This window comes from Manis javanica, chromosome 3, assembly GCF_040802235.1.
Source record: "Manis javanica isolate MJ-LG chromosome 3, MJ_LKY, whole genome shotgun sequence".
Taxonomy (NCBI): domain Eukaryota; kingdom Metazoa; phylum Chordata; class Mammalia; order Pholidota; family Manidae; genus Manis; species Manis javanica.
In genome coordinates this window covers 37951133-37974434 of record NC_133158.1, presented here as the reverse complement: position 1 = coordinate 37974434, position 23302 = coordinate 37951133, and the positions used below count along the sequence as shown (strand labels likewise).

The 23302-nt window shown below is 48.6% G+C and overlaps 1 protein-coding gene across 6 annotated transcripts in view; it reads left to right on the top strand.

Annotated features, from left to right (window-relative positions):
* Positions 1-23302, top strand: part of CHCHD6 (coiled-coil-helix-coiled-coil-helix domain containing 6) — a 254920-nt gene that overhangs the window by 144924 nt on the left and 86694 nt on the right. For 2 of the 6 annotated variants that reach the window (XM_037023988.2, XM_037023986.2), the window contains exon 5: positions 6880-6966. The exons of 2 other annotated variants lie outside the window; for them this stretch is intronic. In XM_037023988.2, the coding sequence (XP_036879883.1) occupies positions 6880-6966 (87 nt within the window). The remainder of the gene's footprint in view (positions 1-6879; positions 6967-23302) is intronic. 2 more of the 6 variants (XM_037023989.2, XM_037023987.2) reach the window with 1 other exon arrangement.

Genomic DNA, 23302 nt, shown 5'->3' with positions numbered 1-23302 from the left:
TTAAAAAACTTAATGATAGTCTGTGTTCAAAAAATACTTCATTACTTCAGGAATTATTGAAGAATTTTACAAAAGCATCCCGCTTGGGATTTTTCTGAGCTCCCTGGATCTGTTGTTTGTTGTCTTTAATTAATTTTGGAAAATTCTTCGTTTTCATTATCTCTTCATTATTTTGCTCCATTTTTCTCTTCTCCTACTACATTTTCTCTTCTCCAATAAAATATATGCTATATCATTTGATAATTGTTCTATAGATCTTGGGTGCCCTGCTTCATTTGATTTTTCATGCATTGTGTCTTTGTGTTTGAATTTGGATAATTTCTAATGACTTTTGTTTCCTAGTTCATTGATTCTTTTGTCAGCTCTGTCCAGCCTGCTAATAAACCCATGCTTTCCTATCATACAGTGCTAGAAATTACTTTGCATATTGTTTTTAGCCACTAAGTTTTTGGTAATTTCTTAAAATAGCAGTATTCATTTCTAGCATTTCCATTTGTTTCTATTTTATAGGCTTGGGTAGTGTTGCTGAAAATGGTGGAGTAAGGACCTGTGAAAATCCTCTTTTCCAAAAAGGAATGAAAATGGTCACAGTCTATTTTTTTCAGAACTCTGAAAATTAACTAAAGCCTGTATCAATCCAGGAACATTTGTTTAAAGAAAAAGGATGAATCTTAGTAAAGAGACTGAGCTTTGTGGTGTTTTAAAATTGTCTTACGCCCATCCTCTCCCCCAACTAAGCAGTAACCTTGAAAACCAACAGCTGCAATCCTGGTAAAAATGAATAGCCTAGCAACCACTAGGCAGGGCAGAAAAGGATTGGAGTCCTTCAAAGCCCCCTTCCCAGATAATTGTCATTATTTTCCTATTTGATGGTTCCCCTAGAAGACTCTACTTTGCAAGGCTGTCTTTATTTGATGTGACTCAGAGGTTGCCCAATGGAAGTAGCCTTTTCACAGTGGGTATTTGTCAAAAACAATCAGAGGCAATTGTTGAACATCATGGCTGCCTGAAGAGATAGGTAAGAGTTTGGGCAAACAATAGGGTAATCCAAAGGCCCAAAAAGAAAAACTAGAGAATGAGATGTCCACATGAGGCCTTGAAAATTTCTGGCATATTGCTGGGAGTCTAGAAGACACCATGTAGGTGTAGGGCTGTGCACAAGGAGATCTCAAGATCCCACACCTAGACACATTATAACCAAACTGTCAAATGCCAAAGTCAGAGAGAGAATCTTGTAAGTAACCAGAAAACAACTCATCATGTAGAAAGGGTTTTCAACAAGACTGACATCTGATTTCTTATCACAAATTATGGGGGCCAGATAGTGTCCATCTCTTCATACATGGTATCTACCCTTTTCTAGTAGATTCTTTAACATTTTAATAATAGCTGTTTTAAAGTCCCTCTGTGTTAATTCTAATATGTGGGCCATTGTTGCATCTACTTCTATTGAGTATTTAGAAAACAATGAGCAGGTCATTATTTTCTTGTGTGCGTGTTAATTTTTAAATTTTTGATTGAATGCTCAACCTTTTGTGTAAACAAAAGAAAACAAGACACTGTTTTGTTTAAGTCCAGGGAAAGGTTTTCTTTTGTTCTGTAAGATCACTAGTGTGGTGGCGGTTGAGTCTCATAAGTAAGTAGCTTATAGTTGGATTTTCTTTTTCTTTCTTTTATCCAAAGTGATAATCTTTCTACTTCAAGGGTGAGATTAATTGGTTCACATTTTGTATTAGTTACCTATTGCTAAATAAGAAATTGCAAAATGTAGTGTTTAAACACTGAACATTTATTACCTACGAGTTTCTGTGAGGTGCAGCTCAGCTGGGTGCCTCTGCCAGGGTCTCTCACAGTGCTGCAGTCAAGGTGCTGGCCAGGGCTGCTTTCTCACCTGAGGGCTCAATCCAGGGAGGCTGTGCTTCCAGACTCCCTCATGTAGCTGCTGGCATGATTTAATTCCTCACTGGATGTTGGCCGGGGGCCTCCCTCAGTTCCCGACCATGTGGCTGTCTCCATAGGGCAGCTTGCAACATGGAAGCTTGCTGCATCAGTGTGGGTGAGGGAGAAAGTGTGAGCAAGGCAGAAATCACTATCTTTAGCAAGATTCTGTTTGTTAGAAGTTTGTCACTTGGTGCAGTCCACACTCTGGGAGGACATCACACAAGGGTGGAAGTACCAGGATGTGGGATCACTGGAGGCCATCTTAGAAGCTATCTACCATGTTTTTATTGTGATAACTGACTTACACTTATTCCTCTAATGTTATTTGGTATTTTCTGCCTGTATCCTCTTCTTCTCCCTCATACTCCTCCAGCCTCATCTCTTGCTCCCACTCCCCCACCTCACCTTCACCTTAACTGTCTCCCCTTCTCTCTGTCTAACTTGCCTTCTGCTCCAACATCTGCTCCCCCTCCTTCCTGCTTGTCCCTCCCTTCTCTTCCTTCTGCACCTCCTCTTCCTCAGCCGTTCCTTTCATGCTGTCCTGCTGAAATAGCCAGTGAATACACGCTGGAGTCTGTCAGTCACTCTTCCTTCTTTTTTCCTTTCTCTTTCTTACTTTTAATCTCTGTCTTCCATTGCAACATTCTGGACCAGATCTCTGTCCTACATTCCAACTTGCTCTTTTCTTCTTACCCATTTTATTTTTTTATTTTGAAGAAATTTGGATTTATAGTACTACTTCTTTGGGGGTCTGCCTGTTTCAGGTTCATAATTGCTTCTTTTTTAATCAGAAGTTCATTTATCTTTTTGAGCACCTTAAATACACATTTTAAAAATCCTCTGTCACTTGGAAATTTGAACAGCAGCTGAATATTTGATGATGTTAACAAATTAATTTTTTTCACTATGCAATGTTATAGTATGGTTCTGTTGAGGAAAAGGAAAGTCCTTGTCTTTCAGAATAATATCTTGACATATATATACAGATGAAATAATGAGCTTCAGGAACCTGGGGGTAGGGGTGGGTGGGAGATAGAGGTGAAACAAGATTTCTTTGGTTTATAATTTTTGAAGCTTAGTGATAGCTATCTAGCAGTTTATTGTATTATTCTGTCTTGTGTTTTAATTTTTCCATAGTAAAGTTTTTAAAAATACTTTGTTAAAATGTCCCATAACATTAATTTCATCTGGGGTGAATTCATAGTACAGCTGTTGATTTTATTGGTAGCCTTTCTAAAGCATTATCTCTCTCCACATATTTGGGATTTGGTTTGCAGGCTCATTTAATTTTTTGTCTTGTTTTGCTTTCTTTGTTTCTTTCATTTTCCTTTCTTCCTGCTGGTCATTTTTGTGGCTGGCCTGTTCCCGTACCAGTACAGGGTGAGGTGTCACTGTGGCCCTCTGGTAGCACTGTGGTGGTACTAGTGTCTCTGCAGAGCTAGGACCCGAGCCAGAGAAAGCTTGGCTCATTTGTGACCGGGAGCTGACATGGCTGGAGCTGTGGCCTCTGGGCTGAATCTAGGTTCAAGCAGTCTGAAAACCACTGCCCTACGTGGGGGTCTGCAGGCATTTTTGACATCAGCTTCTTAACTGGGGGAGCCCTGGACTCCAGGTGGCAAATGTGGCTCCCGTCCCCCGCCTCTGTGGAGAAGGCCTTGTTCCGCCATCTCTGCTGGCTCCAGACCTGCAGCCAGCAGGCCCATGGCTTTGGCCTCACTGCTGCTTTGCATTCCTATTCTGTTGGACATTTTAATTTGGCTTTTGAGCCTGGCATGTCTTTTTGGTCTTCTGTTGTTGTATTTTACCTGCCCTATGTGTTTGGAGCAGGACCATTGTATCAAAGTGTGAACTCAATGGGCGCTTTTGATGGAGGAAGTCCTTGACTAAATCATAAAGATACCTTTCGGTTCCCCATTCAAGGCTGTAATCTGCCGAGTAGATCTTCATAATGGAGATATTCTACCTTTATATGGGAGACAGAATGATGTACTCAGTATATTTTCCCCCAGAAGACTGTCTTAGAAATCTCCTTAGAGAAAACAGCAGCCTGCTACCTGACAAGTTATTTCTTCTGTGGTCTCTCCAACACATATCCCTCTCTGAAATTATCTTATTTTTCTGTGCACACATTTGTCTCTACCACTGTAAGCTCCATGAGAGCAGAAACCCTCTCTCATTTCCCTTTTGTATCCCCAACCCCTTAGCAATCGTGTCTGTCACATGTAGACACTCAATAATGTTCTGATAAATTACTGACTCAGTCACTGAAACCTGCCTGTGCCTCCTTAATTCCATGGCCATGCTGAGCGACACCTGCTGCCCAGCCTCTTGTGAGTGCGGGAGCCAGCATGGACCGGCAGCTAGGTAGGGTGACTAGCCTTGTTTGATGCCTGCCTTCATTCATCAAAACTGTGTCACCGAGTGCCTGCTTTGGGCAGGCACGGACATCCAGGCGTTCGTACTGGATTCATTTTCTACAGCCTTTTCGAATGTCACCTCCGGTCCATTGTCAGTCATTGGATTTCTCTGTAAATCCAGAGATGAATGGAGTGGATAGGCTGTGCCTGAGTGGATTAGCTACCTTGCTGGCTCAACCGTCATGGGGCCCTGGCTCTGGGTTTGTGCCGAGGCAGGCAAGGCCCATCCACTTATAGAGTGTCTGTTCCAGGGGCGACACACTCACTGCTATCTAAACAGCTGCACTGTATTGCAGATTGACCTGGCTAGGATGGCTCTAAAGCGAGGGCTCCCATTTTCCATCTGTCTTCTCAGGAGTGAAGAGTCTCTGTGCCTGCGGAAGCTGAAGTGGCTAGGGAGCCTGGCCCAGAGCCTTGGCTCTGCACTCCATTCCTGACACACATGTTCATGCTGTGCAGGCCCAGGAGCCATGAGCTGAGCTGTTGGAGCCTCTGCCCAGAGGGTGCATCCCGAAATGTCAGCTGGACAGAGGGTCAGTGGGCGCATGACAGCTTCCTGGCCCCCAGTGAACAGCCATGGAATCGCCTCATGTCAGTTCTGCTTTCAGGTGTCATCATCCTACTCGTTGGGACTATTGGCCAGAAAATGGCAGGTCTGGAGACCGGAGAGACATTCCTGCACAGCTGCTTCATTGTCTCAGACCAGCTTTCCCTCTGATTGCACCAGGGCTGGGTAATGGTTAAGAGCTGGCTGCTGATGGCCCAGCACACATTAGCTATGCTTGCATTCCTGGGACGCTGCCCCAGCCCCAGCTTTGAAGATCCTGTAAGAAATCCTCAGCGTTCAGGCTCGCTGTTTGTATTTAGCTTTTCTGAAGTGTTGGCATTCCATAGGCATTCCAGAAGCCTTCTTGGCATTTTTAGATATTCTGCAGCAGCCTCAGGAGCCAAGTTATTACTCTCTCCATTCTCCAGGTAAGAGGGGAATACGCAGGAGAAGGAGAGCAACTCGCTCAAACTTAAAGGCCACTCAGTGGTCAAGCCACTATTACTGCTGTACTCACAGTGGTCAGCCTGCCGCCAAGCCCTGCTGACCTGCCATTTACCTGGGTGCAGCATGGTCCTCTAAACCCGCGCTGACCCCCAGGCACTGTCGTGTGGCCAGCCTTCTTTTCCAAGCCCTCTGCTAGGGCCTCAGAAGGCTTTCATGCCAGGGGTATAGCATTCCCCAGAAAGTGGGCTTTCAGAAATGTCTGTTCTTGGCCTGCCCAGTGTTTTTGAACAGTTCAAACCCATGTGCTGATACCATAGTGTGGTTTGAAGGCAGAAACTCAGGACTTGGAGTCTGTCCAGTTAGGTTCATGGTCCGTCTCAGACTAGTTTTATGCTTATGGAGGCTGTGAGAAGGGACACAAGGTGCCTAGAATGGGGCCTGAGCACACCCAGCCCTTAGCATGGGTGCAGACAGTAAGTGGATGGCCTTCCTCCTCCTCACCAGCACCAAGGCAGCCTTCCAGAGTTCTCAGACCCCAGACAGAGGCAGTCCTTGGGGCCTTGTCCCAGAAAGGTCCTAAGAGGCTTAGAGGGTATGGGTGACCCAGTGAGTAGGATGTTTGTTCCCACCTTGCCCTGATGCAGGTGTCACATAGGGGGATGTGGGTGACCTCGCCCATTTCCGTTGGGGTTTCCTTTCACCTGTGCATAGTCCTGTGGGTCTAATGTGCCAGGCTGTATACTGTACCTAAGCAGGCTAGAACTTGGTGGAGTTGGGAAGCTACTGAGGTTGCCCAGCTAGTTAAAGGTTGGGTAGGTTCAGCCCTGGGTCTGTGACCTTGAGGGAGGGTCCTCAGCCATGTGCACCAGCTATCCTGTTTGTTCCCTGTCAGGTGGGTGAGGGAGCATCTGTCCTTTCCAGCTCTAGGATGCTGGGGTTCAGATACAGAGAGTTTGTACCACCAGAAGAAGGGGCACTTTGGCATCCCTGCCTTGTTATAGCTGAGCATGTGAGACGCATGGTGTGGAGCCAGGTGTGAGGACTCCCGGGGCCAGAGAGCAGCTGTGGCCTTTCTGCACCATGTGTCTCAAGGCAGTGCAGCAGCCTGGGCCAGACCCGGGTTCAAAGCCCAGCTCGTCCCTCACAGCTGTGAGCTGACACAGTCACCTAGCCCCTATCCTTCATCTGTAATGGGGGTCATGATAATCCTCTTTCCTTCTACACATATGTTGCAAGGGTCACATGAGAGAATCTGTGGGAAGTACTTGGCCCAGAGTAAGCATTCGACAGCAGGTAGTGCTTGTCATCTGTGAAGTGGTTCTAGCAGTTACCTGCCTGGAAGTTTTGTAGTGAAAATGAAACACAAGGTATATAGTAGTCTGGCATAGATAGGTTTGCAAGTCATTATCGCCGCCATTGTCATTGTTAATGTCACCGTGAGCAGGAATCAGCCCTGTTTCTCCCACCAGCCCCAGTCCAGCCCAGCCCCAGCACCGCTGGCTAATGTGGGCTTTGTTCTCTTCCAAGCAGGCCAGGGCTCTGGAGAGCCGAGAGGCAGAGCTGAGATGCCGGGACACCCTCTATAAGGAGCAGCTGGGGTGCATTGAGAGGAAGGTAAGGCTGTGCTTGCTGCCTTTTGCGGGTCCAGATCCTAAAGGCACCCGATGGATGGAATCCACCACCCTATGAAGGGACAGGAGCCTTTGGAGCCCATGGCCAGTCACCCTGGGGACACGCCCACTGGCCCACCCTCTCAACAAGTTGCATTCACAGAGATAATTGGGTTTTAATTGGCCTGCTTTTTGTTGAATGTGGCTGGCTCTGCTGTGGTTCAATTTTAGAAAAAATTCACTTTCACCACAGGGCGGTGCTGAGACCCAGCATACCTTTCTTGCTTTAGTTAAGCTGCATTGGATAAAAATAATAATAACGTGAAGTTTTGCTTTACAAATATATTATGGTTGTATTACTGATTGTCTTCTGGGAGTTGGGGCGATTAAAGTGCACCATTGGCTACACACTCTCTACTTTTCTAAGTAGAGCCTTTGAAATGAATGAGATTCCAAGAGACAGCATTGTCCCCTTTCTTTTTTTAAGCCTCTGAAAATACATTTGGTAACTTGCTTCCTTTGTGGGGGGGATGTTAATTTGTTGATCATGACAAATTTTTTAAAGATACAGCTTAAAACATGGGTGGGGATGGTTGTGAGGTTGAAACAAGTTGTTCTTCCTCATGCCTGAGACAGCATGCCAGGCAACCTGAGCCATCAGCTTATTGCAGGCAAATTGAGAATCATTTTTCATGATTTGGAGCTTTGAAACTGACAGTTTGCTTAAGGGGCTTGATTTCCATAGGGGTTTTCTCCTGGGGCATGCACCCTGGAGCTGGGCAGAAATGTGGTCCCTAGACTTCCAGGCATGTGGGGCCAGCAGCCCTGTGGTCCTGAGGCTGGCAAGGCCCCCTGAGCCACTTACACAGGTGGCCCTTACCAAGCAAGAGTTTCTTGGAATAGCCTGCTGCCCAGGTCTGACTGCAGTTCTGGTGACAAGGATTGTGATCTGAGATCCTGGAAGAGGGTAGAAACAGTTCCAAAAGCCATAGCGCTAATTATCACAGTTGCCCATATGTTCATAAGCAAAAATTTTTTTTGTTATGTGTGCTATTCTGCTGTCTCCTGCTGTGCCCCCCTCGCACTTCCTCTCTGGGTTTTTCTCCTAGAAGTATGTGTGCCTATGTCTGTTTTGGGTGAAGGGCAGGAGCCTCACAGCATTTCCCTTGGTCTAAAATCTATTTTCCCCCATCACCCTCTTCCCTCTACTCCAGTTCTTTTCTTTCAGACCTGTTCTATGCTTTGCTGAAGGAAAGGAAATTCTCCTGGGCCAGCCCTTCGTCCTCACCTGTTCTTTCCCACTCATCCAAGTCCAAGCTCCTTGCATATACAGATACAGGCTTTTTTAAAAAGGAGATTTTCCTACACAATTGTGAACAGTTCTTGAATGCCTCCAGAAGGAGGTGCAAAAACACACTCTCCTTTCTGGCTCCTTAAACGCTAGCATTGGGGTGGTGATAGTATACAAAGGGAAGGCCCTCCAGCGTCCAGACAGACAAGGATGAGGCGTGGGGGCGGGAGGGCAGGCACAGTCATACAGCCTCCTTGTGTCAGTTTTGGAAAAGGTTCTCCATCTTCTCTGTGGATGATTGTATTTCTGTAATGGCTGGGAAGATGGAAGACACAGCAACCGACAATCTTTTTTAGTAGCTGTTGCTTTTATAAAATTCTGCTTTCATTTGTTGAATACTCTCAGACCTTGACATTTTCAGCTTCTGTACACACAGCTTCAGGCCTTCCAATCATCAAGCTCCTTTCCTTTTTTTTCCCCCATTGCCTTCCAAGTTTAGAGATTATGGTGAAAACCTGTTCAGGGGCAAACTTGGAACAGCCGGGGAATCATCGCTGACCACCCAAAATAGTTGGGAGTTTGGTCACGGGTGAGACAAGTTCTGGATGCAGGGGGTGCTGGACAAAGGCTGGGGCTGTTGGATGTGCTCGGGTGTGTCCACAGACCTCTTGGCTGGGACCTTGCTGTCACCCATCAAGCTGGAGGGCTGGCCCATTGTGACTGGTAGATGGGGGTAGCCTGCACAGACCGCAGACTTATTTTCAAGTGGGAGAAGACTCCTTAATCCCTTGTACTGCAGTACTTATTCCTTAGATGATTATTCCTGAATGCGGAAGTCATATTTGGTAGGGTTCCTGTGCTTTATAATCTTTGAGTAATTGTTTCTCATGCCCACGCTGCAAGATCTACGTGAGGAGTGTTTTTCCGTTTCACCATTGAGAGCAGTGAGCTGCTGGGGATGCAGGGGCCTTGTGAGGGTCTCATAGCACATGGAAGTGACCTCAGATGTGGTGTTCATGCCCCAGGTGTGAAGCAGAGGGCCGCGTGTTGACAGTGGATCTGGGCTGCATGCAGCTCTGCATCACTGCCTTCTGCAGCCATGAGGCATCCTTGCACCTCAGTTTCTTCATCTGTAAAATGGAGATACTGATGTTTTCTTCTGGGAGACAATGGGGACAATAGAAGAGGTAATGTCTGCAAAAGCGTGGTTGTGTGCCAGGGGCCTGGTGAGTGCTGGCTGCTCTTGCCAGCACACAGCAGTATCGATGGTTCTGATTCACGCCCTAATGCTAACACGGTTATGTGGTGGGCGGTACACACATAGATGCGTGCTGGGAGGGTTTTATCCTCAGGGGTGGCCTCCTCTCCAGGCTTCACTGGGCTCTCCTCAGATGCCTGCCATGGCACCTGCTGGTTGTTCAGCAGGCAGAAGTAGAGGAGCGCCCCCTGCATAGCAGTGCAAGGACCACATGCTGCTCACAATTGGGCGTTTCTCCCAGGCCGGAGAACAGGACCATTTTCTGTTTCCATACATTGGGCATATGGCCCAGGAGAGTGAAGTTCTCTACCACCTTGACTCTTAGACCTGTGGCCTCTGAACTTCTTGCCATCTTAACTGGTCCCCCAGAGCCTTTGCCCAGCTGCACTGTGTGATTACCTGGAGGAAACAAAGAACAAAGAGGGGGCCCCACCCTCACCACACCTGGACTCAGCTATCCTGTGGCCAAGGATACCTCATGCCCCTTCAGAACCTGTACGTTTATTGTCTTCTAGTGGAAACCTTGGCTCTGAGTCGCCCTGAACTAGACCCTGACAGCTGGTGAGCTGACCACCCCCACTGGCCAAAAGCATGTCTTTTCAGCCATGGGGCCAGGTAGGGTGTGGAGACAAGCGGGCTCTGCAGTCCTAGCTCTGCATCAGTAACGTAACAGCCTATGACTGAGCCAGTGGTTTAAATTCTATCACCATAGTTTCCTTATCTTTGAAATGGGAATTTAAGTCTAACCTGCCAGTTGTCTGAGGGCTGAGTGGTCACAGTGTAGAAGTAATTGGCACAGAACAACTCAGGTCCCCTTCCTGCTATTGCCAGCCCCCTTTCTCATCTTTAGCAAATGCATGGCCATTTAGTAATTCCACTTGCATTTAATTCTGCTAAATGTCCAAGATGGTTCAAACAGTTGTGGTTCCTGCCTCATGAAATTCACACTCCAGCTTGGGAGGGGAGGGAGAAGTTGAGGACCAGGTCCCAGGTGGGTGTGTGCTTAGCTTCCTGAGACCAGAGGACCTGCTGGATCTGTAAAGATGGTCTTGCTTTTCCCACCTCTGCGAAGTGGAGTGGGCATTTTGGGGTTGAGCTCCACAGACTGATTCAGGGAGAACCTCAGAAGTATGTGTGTTCTTCCTGGATTTCGGGCTCTCTCCCCAGAATGTATGTCTCCCTTTATGCCCCCACCAGGAGCACACACCATCCCAGTGTTGATATGTGAGCAGTCAGCCCCATCTCCCATTCCTCTCCTTGCCTCTGTTCAGGCATTCTTTTCGTAAGGAACGACCATCATGTGATCCAGCCAAGCCCGCAGCTTTCTCAGTGCCAGCACCAACCAGCCCCCTGCCTGCTGTTCATGGGGGTGTCATTTGGAGCCTGTTCAGGAAAACAGGAGCTGTTCTAGGGCTGAGAGGAAGAGGCATTAAATACGGGGAATTCCACTCCATAAGAAAAGGGGGTCCACAGTCAGGAACACATGAAAAGGGCCCAGCCTCATGCACATCAGGGAAACAGTGACAGCCAAAAGGTGATGGCATTCTGTGCTCAGTAGGATGGCTGACTTGGCAACAGTGGACACCATCAAGTGCTGGCAAGGCTGCGGTTAAGCCCAAGCTCACAGACACTCTGGCAGGGTATAAATTGGCAAAGCCACCTTGGAAACTGTTATCTATTGTCTGGGAAAGCTGAGCGTAGGCATGCCCTGTGACCCAGCAATCCTGTACCCAACAGAAATGTGTCCATTATTCACCAAGAGAAGCGCTGTAGAATGTTCATCCTGGCACCATTCATGGTAGCCCTAAAGGGTCCACATAGAATAGATCAATCATGGTGGTCGTCACAGTGGAGGCCTGCACAGGGATGAGCGTGAGGAAGCCGTGGGCACGAGCAGTGACATGGATCACTGTCCCCAGCAGAATCCTAAGTAAAAGGCCAGACAAAGGAGAGTCCATGCACACCAGGTGCATCTGTTAAATGAAGTCTGGACATGGTGAGACTAATCTGTAGTGTTGGAAAAGGGATAATGGTTATCCCTTGAGGGAGCAGTGACAAAGGGAACATTCAGAGGACTTGTGGGATGAGGTAAGACTCCCTCTCCTGACCTGGGTGCCAGTTACACAGGCTTGTCCTATGGTGAGAAGTCATCAGGCTGTGCTCAGAAGGCTTTGCACCTTTCTGTGAGAATGATATACTTAATAAAAAGGCAGGTGCAGTGAGGTAGACAGGCCTGCCCCCCACCATCCCCCTTCCTGCGCTCCTGAGGCCCTTTTTTCCTGTCCTGTGTTCTCGCACTCTCCATATTGCCTTGGCTGCTTTGTGTGTGGCCGTCTCCCCTTCAGACTGTGAGGGTTTGGGAGCTCCAAGTCCTCATCAGTCTGACCCATCAGGGCTGAGTCATCACAAAGGGCTGGGCCTGCATTGCCTGGCTTAGAATAGGTGCTCAATAGATATTTGCAGGAATAAAGAAAGGAAAGTGTGTGCACAAGCAGGAAACTGTGACACAATGGGGGTTCCTGGACCAGGAGGAAGCCTTTGCTGAGGCAGCTTCTTGGTGGGAGCTGTATTTGGGGAATGAGCAGGGTGCAGTGGGCAGCTGTGGGGCAGGACGTGGGGAAGGTGTGGCTCCTGCTCGGGTTCCTTGGCCCAGGTGCTCCATGTGACAGTTGGCAGCAGGTGGTAAAGCTGTAAAAATACGTTGGCCTCAGATTGTGAGGGGCTTGGATAACTGGCTGACAAATATGGCCTTCCTTTAGGATAACACTGGGAGTCCTTGAAGGGCTGTAAGCTGGGGAAAGATTGGAGCTTAAATGTCCAGAAGAATAATGGTGCCATTAAGAGAGAGAGAAAACTTCAAATGAGCCAGTCCATGTGGGGAAGGTCATGAGCTTAATTCCAAACAGGAACATGTGAGGTGGGGATGACCAGCAGATGACTGAGAAGCGTCAGACATGGAGTTCTGTGCCCTGCAAGATGACAGCCAGTACCATCTTATGAGCATCTGCTATGTGCCAGGCTCTTTTACATAAATTATCACTAATCCTTGCAGCAACCCTGCAAGGTGGATTGTATCTCACATTTTACAAATGAAGACACTGGGACTCAGGTTGAACAAGCTGCCAGGAGCCATGCAGCTGATGGATGAAGTCAGAGCTCCAGAGTCTCTGCTATTCCCACCACACCTGCCGGGAAGGAAAGGTCAAGAGGGCGTGACACAACAGGTCAGGGAGGACTGGGAGTGAGAAGTGGCCTCTTCAGTTGAGTTCTGAAGGACATGTGAGTTGTTGATGGGCCCTTGCTGTGTGGCAGTGGAGGCCTTATCTGAGCTAGGGGCGGGGGCTGGAGAAACAGGGATAGACCACTCTTCCAAGCAGTATCATCAAAGAGCATTGGTAGTTTAAGAGGCAGTGACTGGAGCATGTATGGGAGGTGGAGAATTCAAATGTGTGTCTGCAAGGGGATGCGGTAGAAGCCAGGCCCCAAGGGAGGTGGGGGGCATGCCATGGGGAGGGCTACCTCGCCCTGAGGAGCGTCCTCAGAGCAGTGGCCCCCTGGCTGGAAGGTGGCATGATCCAGCCACATGGTGAATAGGTAGTGTGTCTCGTTGGAAGGACAGCTGACCACCAACTGCTGTGAGTGGCTAGCAGGCATTTCCCCTGAGTGTGGGGAGGCTCGAAGTCGGCACCACAGAGTCAGAGGGGGCTCGTCTTTCAGGATGCAAGACTGAGGCACATGGGTATCCCCACCGCGATGTACCTCCAGGGAGAGGCTGCTAGGATGGTGGGAATTCAGAGGAGGGTACAGCTAACAGTGACCTGAAGCAGAACAGCAGAAAGTGGCCCACGTGGGAAGGGGCTGCCTTCTGATCACCCGGGGGTGGGGGCTTTTGTGTACCTGCCGAGTCTGAGCCCAAAGTGCTTTTGAAAATTATTGAGTCTGCAGTTCTTCCCCAGGGAACTAAAGGATACTGCACACCAGGTATCCAGCTAGTCCCACTGTTTTGGTAATGGTACCAGTATAAAAATGACCATTTTGTATGTTCTCAGGAGCACACTGGTGTGGTGACAAAGTGAAAGAATGTATTGGACTTTCTTAGCAAGAATGATTTTTTATATCTGTGCTGGTGGGGCCCAGGTCTTTTGATAAGGTGATCAGTGAGACTTTAAGAAACAAAGAATTGAGAACCATTGATCCAGTCCAGTTCTTTTCACGGATAAGAGTCCAAGGCATCTAAGTGGTTTGAGATTCACTTGGTGAATGGTAAGTGCTGGGATTTTAGATCTAAGGGACCTGGGTTTGAATTAGAATTTCACCACTTTCAGACTTTATAGGCATGACTTAGGCCTTGAGCCCTGGAAGTCATCTTTACAAGAGGGATAGTAGTAATTACATTTTCAGGATAATGAGGGATGGGACACAACGTACTCTATTGTTCTATATCGTAGTATAAAGGTGACTGCCTGTACTCTTACCAGCTGGTACAACAGTATAACTGCTGTCACCTTCGTCTCCAGTGGTCTCAGAGTGAGTTAAAAGTATTACCAAGACTCTGGTGCTGCAGTTCTGCCCATTTGTCTTTAAGTTCTTCCGCTATAGGTGAGAGCAGTGGTTCATCACAGGCCAGTCTGGGGAAAGTTGCTTTCAAATCCTGGCTTGCACCACCCCAACCTCCACCTCCTCCTCCTCCAGCCCCACCATCACCATCATTCCTTCTACCTCCACTACATTGACAGCATTCGCTGCCACCATCTCCACCCGCACTCTCACCTTTATCACCTTGGTCTCTGCATCATCCCCCTTCCCTGCATCTGCTCTGCATTGTTTCTGGTATGTTTGCTAAAGATGTTCCTTTATGTCAGTCTCATCTCATACTCTGGGCAGTCCTCTCATCTGTTGTACAGTCATCTCTGAGGCTAGGAGGGGAAAGAGAGGAGCCCTCTGGTGCAAAATTAGAGAGGCTGTGGCTTTCCTGGGACATAGATGGCTGAACCAGGGAAACTGCTGAACTGGTGGCACAACCCTCTCTATGAGCAGTACCTGAGGTATGTCACTTGGTCTTGTGGCTGGAAAAGAGTAGGGAAGGAGTATTTTTTATCACAAATGAGCATGAGGACACTCAGAGAGGTTAACGGATGGTGAAAGGTTTCATAAAATTGGCAGCAGTTGTCACATGATGATGTGGGGTCATACTGAGCAGTCAGTGTTTGCTGCCCATGGGCCCTGATAGGCTGAACTCAGGGGTTCAGTTGTTCAGCAGTTGAACCCACTGCTCAGCTACTCAAGAGTATTATTTGAATCTGTATTAAAGTGATCTAGCAAAGAATTCCCTCTTAAGTAGAATAGTGCAGTGTACAATGAACTCCTGCAGCCCTGTCCCCCAGACTTAGCAGCTTTGCCCCATTTGCCCCTTTTGTTCTTTGCTTCAAGGCAAATCCCAGTGACCATGATGTTTCCTCCCAATACTTCAGTGTATCTCTCAAAATTATGGACATTTTCTTAAATAACTGTATATTATTATCATGCCTCAGAGACTTAGCACTGATGTCCTCTGATCTCCTTGGAAATGTGTTTTCCTAGGGTTTTTGTTTTCTGTCTGTTTGTTTCAAGCCAGGATCCACTGGAGTGGCCACTAGGCTATTGGTTCTTGGCCATCCCGTCTCTGGTCCCCTAGAGCAGACCCTGCCCCCTTCTTTATGCCAATAACTCATTGGAACACTCCTTAGGCTCATATTCCCTTCTTCTTCCTTCATTGTATTGAACCTGGTGCCAAGAAGTAAGGGTAAAAGTTACGGGAAAAGCCAGCTGTGTACTGTGTTGGGAATCACTGTATAAGGCCACAGGCTCATCTCAGCAGTTAGGTCCCTGTCCAGTGCTGCTGATTTATGTCACCCCCTCCATTATTGTTGCTGGGGTCCTTTTAAGCACAGGCAATCAGGATCTTCTCTTGAAGTGGTTTCTGTGTCATCCCTGGCAACAGCTGCATTAACATGCAGCGATTCCTGCTCTGTGGTTATTGTCTGTTGGTTTCTCCAGCACATTAAGTGTCCTAAATAGGTCCTTACGGGGTGAAGAGCCAGAAGTGCCTGTCCATCTCATATGCAGGTTATCACCTATCTCTGCTGGCAAGGACCCAGTTACACAAATCATGGTAATGAAGTGGGCCTTCCATGGCCTTCCCCCTGCCTTTCCTTCCCAGCCCCTATCAGCTCGACTGGCCCCCCCTTCAGCCTTTAACCGCAGTGCTCGTGGCACGCTGCAAAGGGAATTTGAGGTTATCCTTTGGCCTTTCTGTATTGGTGCTCTGCCGCCCCGCTGGCTGGTGACCCAGTCCTATCCGGGTCACTGAGCTATGCTCCCCTTCTTCCTTTGTCCACCCTCCGCAGTGATAGCCCCTTGCTCATCTCTCTCTTCAGCTGAAGCTGTTACTACCCCACTGGTGGCCTTTTTGCCGGCCCTCCCACCTACAACCTGGCATCCAAGTGTTGCAGGGGGACTCTCTAAAGCCCATCAGTGATTCCCCGATGCGTTCCAAGAAAGCTCAGCCCACAGGGCTCTGTGATCCGGGCCCTCTCCTGCATGCTTCCAGCCACATGGCCTCTCTGCCAACGTTAGGACCACCCTGGAGGTCTTCTTTGACCACTCCCCTGTGCCTCCTCTGTGCAGGGCTGCCACCTAACCTGACCCACTGTTTGTCCCCAGGGCAAGCTCAGTGCCTGATAGGTGGCTCAGCAGTCAGGACAGATGACAAAACTGAGCAGCCAGTGGCAGAGTCCGAACTTAGAGGTATGGAAGCAGCTGGAGGTGGTTCTCTAAGGGTAACTGCATGTCGCTTATTGCCAGCAGGGGAGCCAGGACCTCTCTGTCCCCAAAGCTCAGCTGTGGTGCTTGGCATCATGGGATTTACCCACCATCTGCCTGGAGCTCAGCCACGGGGCAGCATTGACTTTGTGAACAATTGCTTATACCTATTTCTTAAGTAACACATGTTCACAGTAGAAAAAACTGTGGAAAAAGCAAAAATTGCATATAAGCTCAAAGAATAAAATGAAATTTGCCCAATCAAGCCTGCACCTAAAGGTATAACCATTATTAACATCTTGGCAGACACTGCCCAGACCTGCTCCTGTTAGGGTAATATTGGCCACACTGCAGTATTTGCAAAAATGGGATCATAGCCATCCATGCTATCTGGCACCCATTTAAAAACTCAATCAATTATGAACCTTCTTTCCACCTCACATCTATTTCTACACATAAATAGTATGTACTACTCCTTATGAATGTGCCATAATTGACCAATTCCCTATCAGGGCAATATTACCATGCTTTAGGCTCTTCCAATTAGAAAAAAGTGGGGGTGGTTCTTTGACCATCTTTATGACTGCCTGAACTCAACTATTTTCTTAGGAAAAATATTTAGAACTGCAAGTTCTGGACCATAGACTGGTCCATCTTCAGGCTCACGGTTATGCTGCCAGGCAGTGGGGGTTTACTAGTTCCACCAGCAGAGTATCTGATGGCACTGGCCTCCTTCATCACTGTTGGCTGTCTCCCTTTTCGTTTTCAAATTAATTACAAAGGTAATGCATGTTTGCAAGAAGTTGAAGCATTATGAAAGTGCACAAAGCGTAGCCCCAACTCTGCAGAAGTAGCTCTGGTGAGGGTGCTTCCAGCCACCCACCACAAACATCAGCCTTATTCAGGTGGAGAACCCAGACATGCATTTTTATAGGTGGGATCATAGTTTATTCTTTCCTAACTTGCTCCGTACACCTAACAGTTCACCTTAGACAACTTTGCACATATTTCATGACTACAATATGGGGATTAGCATTATTTATTTAACCATTTTCTTATTAATGGACATTAGGGTTATTTTCAGTCTTTCATGGTTAATTTTAATGAAGACATCCAAATTTCTCTTCAGAAATAGAGACCAAAAAATGGTTTGACTTTTATCAGCTGTAAAAGATGTTGCATTTCTTTCATTATTAATATGGCTAAGCATTTTTTATTGGCCTCTTGTATTTCTTCTTTTGAGAGCTACCTTTCCGTAAGTTACGTTTCCTATTAGCCAGTTTATCTTTTTTTAATTGATTTATAGGACTTCTCTCTCTCTGTATATATATATAGCTATAAACTGCTAATCATTATATTTAATGTAAGTGTCACTTCCTGGTGCGTTTATTTGAACTTTGTAGATACATTTTTTGGCGTTCAGTATTTAAAATATATGTGTTTGATAAATTTAAAACTCCCATTTCCCTTTGTTTTTAAGTTGGTTAATTTGATAGGCAGAAAATGGTCTTCGGAATTTGTATATTTTTATTACTAAATAAGTGATCCTATTCATTGCTTTATGAAACCCTGTTTATCCCCTCCAATCACTTTCAGAATCTCCTGTCTGAAGGGACTCATACCTGATGGAGGATGTTTTCCTTTTGTTGCCCAAACTGATAACTATTTAGTCACTGACTGTCCACCCAGGTTGGAAAGCAGGGTTTGGATTCACACCTGATTCAGCTCCTTACCTCAGCTCTTTCTGTGTGACTTCAAGCAAATTAGTTAACTCTTCTGAGCCTCAACTCCTCAATCTTCAGAGAATAAAAACAGCGACCTTGTTGGGTTGTTGCCAAGGGCTGAACAAGATAGATGTGAACATGCCCATCATGGTATGTGTGGACGTCTGGTCGTGTTCTTTCCTGACAGGGTCCAGCCCATTCTTGGACAACTGCAGCTCTTCATGGAAGTTAGCCCTGACATCCTATGTGTACCTATAACACACAGGTTCTACTTCCACCCTGTGGTGTAACAGGGACAAGCTTCCATGGGGCGCCCAGGAGGCAAAGGCTAACCCCTACTCCTGTCCCTCATCCCTGCTTCTCTTGGGCACTCCTCTTGGGTACTCCCATACTGATTCCCCTTTGGGTAGATTTTAGTTTGTCCCTGACCCTGCATGCTCCTGGAGCTGAAGCCAGTGGTTGGGGTGATTGGGTGGGATGGGATGGGGCAGCACCTGGCTCTCTGGTGGAGACATGCATCCCGGATGCTGCTTGACTTGCCTTTGACTGTGTTGAGCAGCTCTGTGGCACTCATGCCAGCTTCCCAGGTGGCCTCTGTGGGCTGCTGGGAAGCTGCAGTCCCTCCCTTCCGCACACATGTGGCCAGCATTTTAGGACCCAACCAAGCACATGACCGTATCCATGTCCCTGTTAATTTTTGTCTCATTGGAATGGACAGGGCTGTTCTTAGCTTTGTAAGATGTTAGGATTCCATCTCTGCCATTGCTCTGGCATAGCTGTCTCCCATTGAGCTGCATGTTATCAGAAAATCTGATCAGCATGTTGCTGCTCCCTCCTTCAGGCCTTCGATCCTGAAGCTGGGTAAGAGGGAAGGTACCGCACTCCAGGGACAAGGCATTCATCCTCACTCTCTAGCTTTTGCATATGGGAGCCCTGCTGCAGTTCCATTCTGCTGTCTGGTCCCGCAGACAGCATGGTGTGAGGCAGGCTCTCACGCAGTGTCCCTGTCCCTCTGAGCAATCCCCTTTACTCTAGGCAATGTCCTAGGCACTTCATGACAAAAGCAGGATAGTGGGTCCATCTGCCTTGGTCCCCGTCAGCCTGGGCTGCCTTGACTGGCATTCCGTTGTAAATACTTAGCCCGTAGAATTTCCTCGGGGATCTGTCTCACTCATCAACCTATAGTTGGCAAAAATCTGCCTTTTCTCTCCTTTGCTAAATTGGACATTGTCTTGTCTTAGGCATCTTCCCACTTTCTCTGAGTTGCTGAGGTTGCCAGCAGCGAGCAAGTCTCTCCTGTAAGTTAATTCAGAGCCAAGGTGGATCAGAAGATTTGAATTCATTTAGTGCCACTAAATGTTCTCTCACAATCTTTCTCCGACTTGCATTTCAGTTCCCTCATATCAGTGTCTGATTCCCCCTTTCAGGCTGAAGATTGTTCTCCTGATAGAAAATGGGAGTTTAGGAACTCTATCTCTGTCATCTTACTGATCACCTTTCACCCCAATCCGGATCTGTCCCTTCTGGTTCCTATTGCTCCTAATACAATTTTAAAAGTCCCATGTTTGTCCTGAGCTTTCTCCATGCGCCTCTGCTTGCCTGACCTCAGCTCTCCTGACCCTGTTCCTGCCAGCTGGCCCACCCCTCAGTTTTCCCAGGTGGTTCCACCCTGTCCCTGCCATCAGGTGGATGTCCTGCTTCTGTGAAAGCTCCCTCCCTACCCACCTTGACACCCTCCGGGTCAGGGACTCCGGGCTGTCCTCCCAGAAGCACATGGCAAAAGACCCCTCTGCCCTCTGGGAGCCATAGCTCTCTCTGCCCAGAAGGTCTGCCTGGCCCAGGGGGCTAGTGAGCAGGGCCCTGTTGTGATTTCAGATGCATTGGGCCTGAAGACAGCTCTCCTCTTCCCCTTGTTAAGATCATTCATGGTTGTATTTCTCAGAAATATGTTTTTAAAGATACCTATCCCTCTTACGCTGTCTTCTTATAGAGAAATGGTTTTTGCCATGGGCAATTTTGCCCTCCAGAGGTCATTCAGTGATGTCTAGAGACATGTTGGCTGTCCTGGGTTGGGGGATGCTGTTGGCATCTAGAGGGCAGAGGTCAGGGGCGCTAGTAACCATTGTACAGTGCCCAGGATGGACCACAACAAGGAATGACTTGGCATAAAAGTGTCCACAGTGCTGAGGCCAGGAGATCCCATCATAGAGTAGCTCTGTGGGCCTGTCGCTGCCTGAGTTGCCTGTTCAGCTTTGCAGATTTCCCCTGGGGAGTCCCATACATGTGGGGCCCTTGGAGCTGTGTCAAGGAGCACACATGGTAACTCTAACCTGGGTGCTTCCTATACCGCCATTTGAGAACCACTGTTTCAGAGTCTTGGGTAAGAGCCTGGAACTCCTGGGGATCTTCCTTCCTGCTGTGAGGGCGCCCGGCACTTCCTCCTTTTCCCAGGCTGTCAGAACTCTGAGAGCACATGGTGCTTCTTCCCTCAGGGGCCACACAGAGGTCCCTCACCTTGTTTCTTTGGAGAGCTCAGGTTGTCATCCTTCTTTCCTAAGACCTAGGGGCCAGACGAGACACCTCAGGTGGAGAGCAGTTGAGGGTGTTGCCTTGTTACCGCTGATGTGGGCCCTGGCTGTGCTCTGCTTGGGGCAGGACACTGCAAATTTCCCACTTGGTCCTCCTCTCCTTGGCCTGAAGCCAGTTGTGTACCATTTTTGGCAGGGGCTCCTACTCACTGCCTTCCAGTCAGAGCTGTTGGGGAGCCCGTAACCCTGAGGCAGCTGCTATTGCTGCTTACGCAGACACAGCGGGCCATAAAGATCGTGTATCTGTACCTCTACCAGCCATTTCCCATCACTGCACAGCATGGTCTGCAGAGCATGTTTAGAGGCCAAGCGGAGGCTACGCCAGCGCTGCCACCCTCTCTAGGCGGACCAGGCTGGAGCTGGGCTGCCCACTCCCCTGTGTGGTCTGGAAGAGACCTGGGGGTTGCCCGAGTGTGTCAGGCCTGAGGCCTGCTTCCCCCTCTGTCTCCTGGAGCCCTCTCCCTGCCTTGCTGCATTTGTTCACTCTCTTAAGCCCGTTACTCACTGCACGCCTCACCGATGTCACCAGCAGTGTTCACAGAGTGAGTGCCAAGGAGGGAAGACTCCATTGTCTGAGGATGGGGAGTTCCTGTCCTCCCCTGCTGTGCTGCTTCGGGCTGGTTCAGGTTGGTCAGCCAAAGGAACCTAATCCACGGGGCTGGGGGTCGCTGGAGCGTGGTGATAAGACCTTCTGGTCATCCATGCTGCCTTGCTGGGCTCTGCAGTCCCTGGAGCCGTCCCTCGGATTGGGTGGGATGGCTTCACCCAGAGAGCTGTGGCCTCAGTGCTCGGCACCAGCTTTCTGATACCATCTGTAGCTGGCCCTCATCAAGTGCCTAAGAACTGGACACATCACTTTCTCTGCACTCACACAGCCCTGTAGGTGGGTACAGTCATTCCCATTGGACGGATGAGGACTCAGGGCCCCGGGGCTGTAGGTAACTTTTGCAAAGCCACACAGCCTCAGCAGTGGTGGCAGGGAGATTTACACTGGGGCTGGCTGATTTTAGAATCTTCAGTCCGACCTCCAGCATCCCATCTGTGATTTATCTTTTAAAGGACAGGAAGATATGGCCACAGCCAGCAGAACGGGCCAGGCTGCCCTCCCTATTCTGCGTTCAACTGTGTCCTCCCCAGAGATCCTGCTTTCATGTCCCACATTTGTGGGCAGCTTGTCTGAGGCACTCTGAGTTGCCCTGGACTGTTGCCCACAAGGCAGCCTGTGCAGCTTGGCTCCTTGGCTGACATTCACACTGGCTGTAGGTAAAGTGTTCACACCCTGTTCCTGCTTTCAGGATCAATGGCAGTGCTCAGAGCAAACCCAGACCTGGAAGGAGCCATAGCAGCAGGTTGCCGTAGAAGGACGCGGTCACAGAGTCCAGGACTGTGGGGCTGCTGCAGTGTGCTGAGGGCTCAGGCCGGGCCGCTTGGGCTAGCCAGTTGCAGGGGTGCCAAGAGTGCCGCGAGGCCACGTGTGTCAGCGATTCCATGTGGGCGACTCCCCATTCCCGCGTAAATCACTCTTTCCCCCTGGAAACATGTAGTGAATGGCCACACTCCCCCAGTATCTTCCCTCTCAGGCCTGCTGAGTTCTGTCTTCTCCCTGTACCTGTTTTTCCTACATTCAGTCCATTCCCATGCTTTCTAGATAGTTAAAACTGTCCTTTCCTCTCCATCTCCACTGCCCTGTCATCCTGTCCCTGGAGAGAGGCGTTGCTAATAATCTCCTTGCCTTAAGGCTGTTTCCATAGGTCAGATTTCTCACTGCCACAAACTGCCCTTGCTTAAAAGGATGGTCCCCATCCTGACGGTCAGAACTTCACGGTCATGGGAGCTCTACCTCTCCTCACACTCTCCCGCCAGCAGAACCGGCCTGCTTCTGTGTTGGGAGACACTCAATGCTCCTTCTTGGGCCTTGACTGAAATGTGCTTCCCCCACCCTGTCCTGTACCCCACCTGGTCAGTTCCTGCATCCCCTGTAAGACTCATATCAGCCACTTCCTGCTCCAGGAAGCCTCTCGGGATCCTCCCGCAGAGCTCAGTGATTCCTAGCCCCTGTGTTGGCCACTACATCCAGATGTCAATCTGTCGCTTGCCCTAAATTGAGCTCAAGGTCCAGAAGAGATTCTTACATATCACAGCACCAGCCATGCAGAATCCAGCAGGAAAAATGGGTGAGTAGAAGGGTCCTGTGTGTAGCAGTCTCCCCACTCCACCCCCAGCACAGATCCTGGGGGAGTTTTATGGCCCTGTGGGCCTGCCCCCAGGGAACAACCCCCACAGGCCCTGTTCAGAGGGAAGGGCTTCCTGCCTTCCCATCAGTGACACTTCAGGCCCATCACTGGACGCCTGGCTCCCTCTGCATCTGAAAGCCACCTCTCAACCTTCCCTTACACTTGAGCTCACCAGCGCTGTTGCAGGGAGAGGGTTGTGAGTAAAGTGGATTCAGATTATATAGTATTTCCCTGAAGATCTCCAGGGCTCTGGTGAGGGCTATGATGGCATCATACTTCATGTAGTCTTAAAGCCAGGTCAGAGGCAGTGTTCTCAGAACCCTACTATTCCAGATTGTAAGTGGAAGCACAGTAAGGTTAGGTTTTCACCCAAGTTAAGTGGCTGGTGAAAAGGATTCTAAAACACAGTGCTCCTTATTCTGTTTAAAGTGCTTTGGAATATAA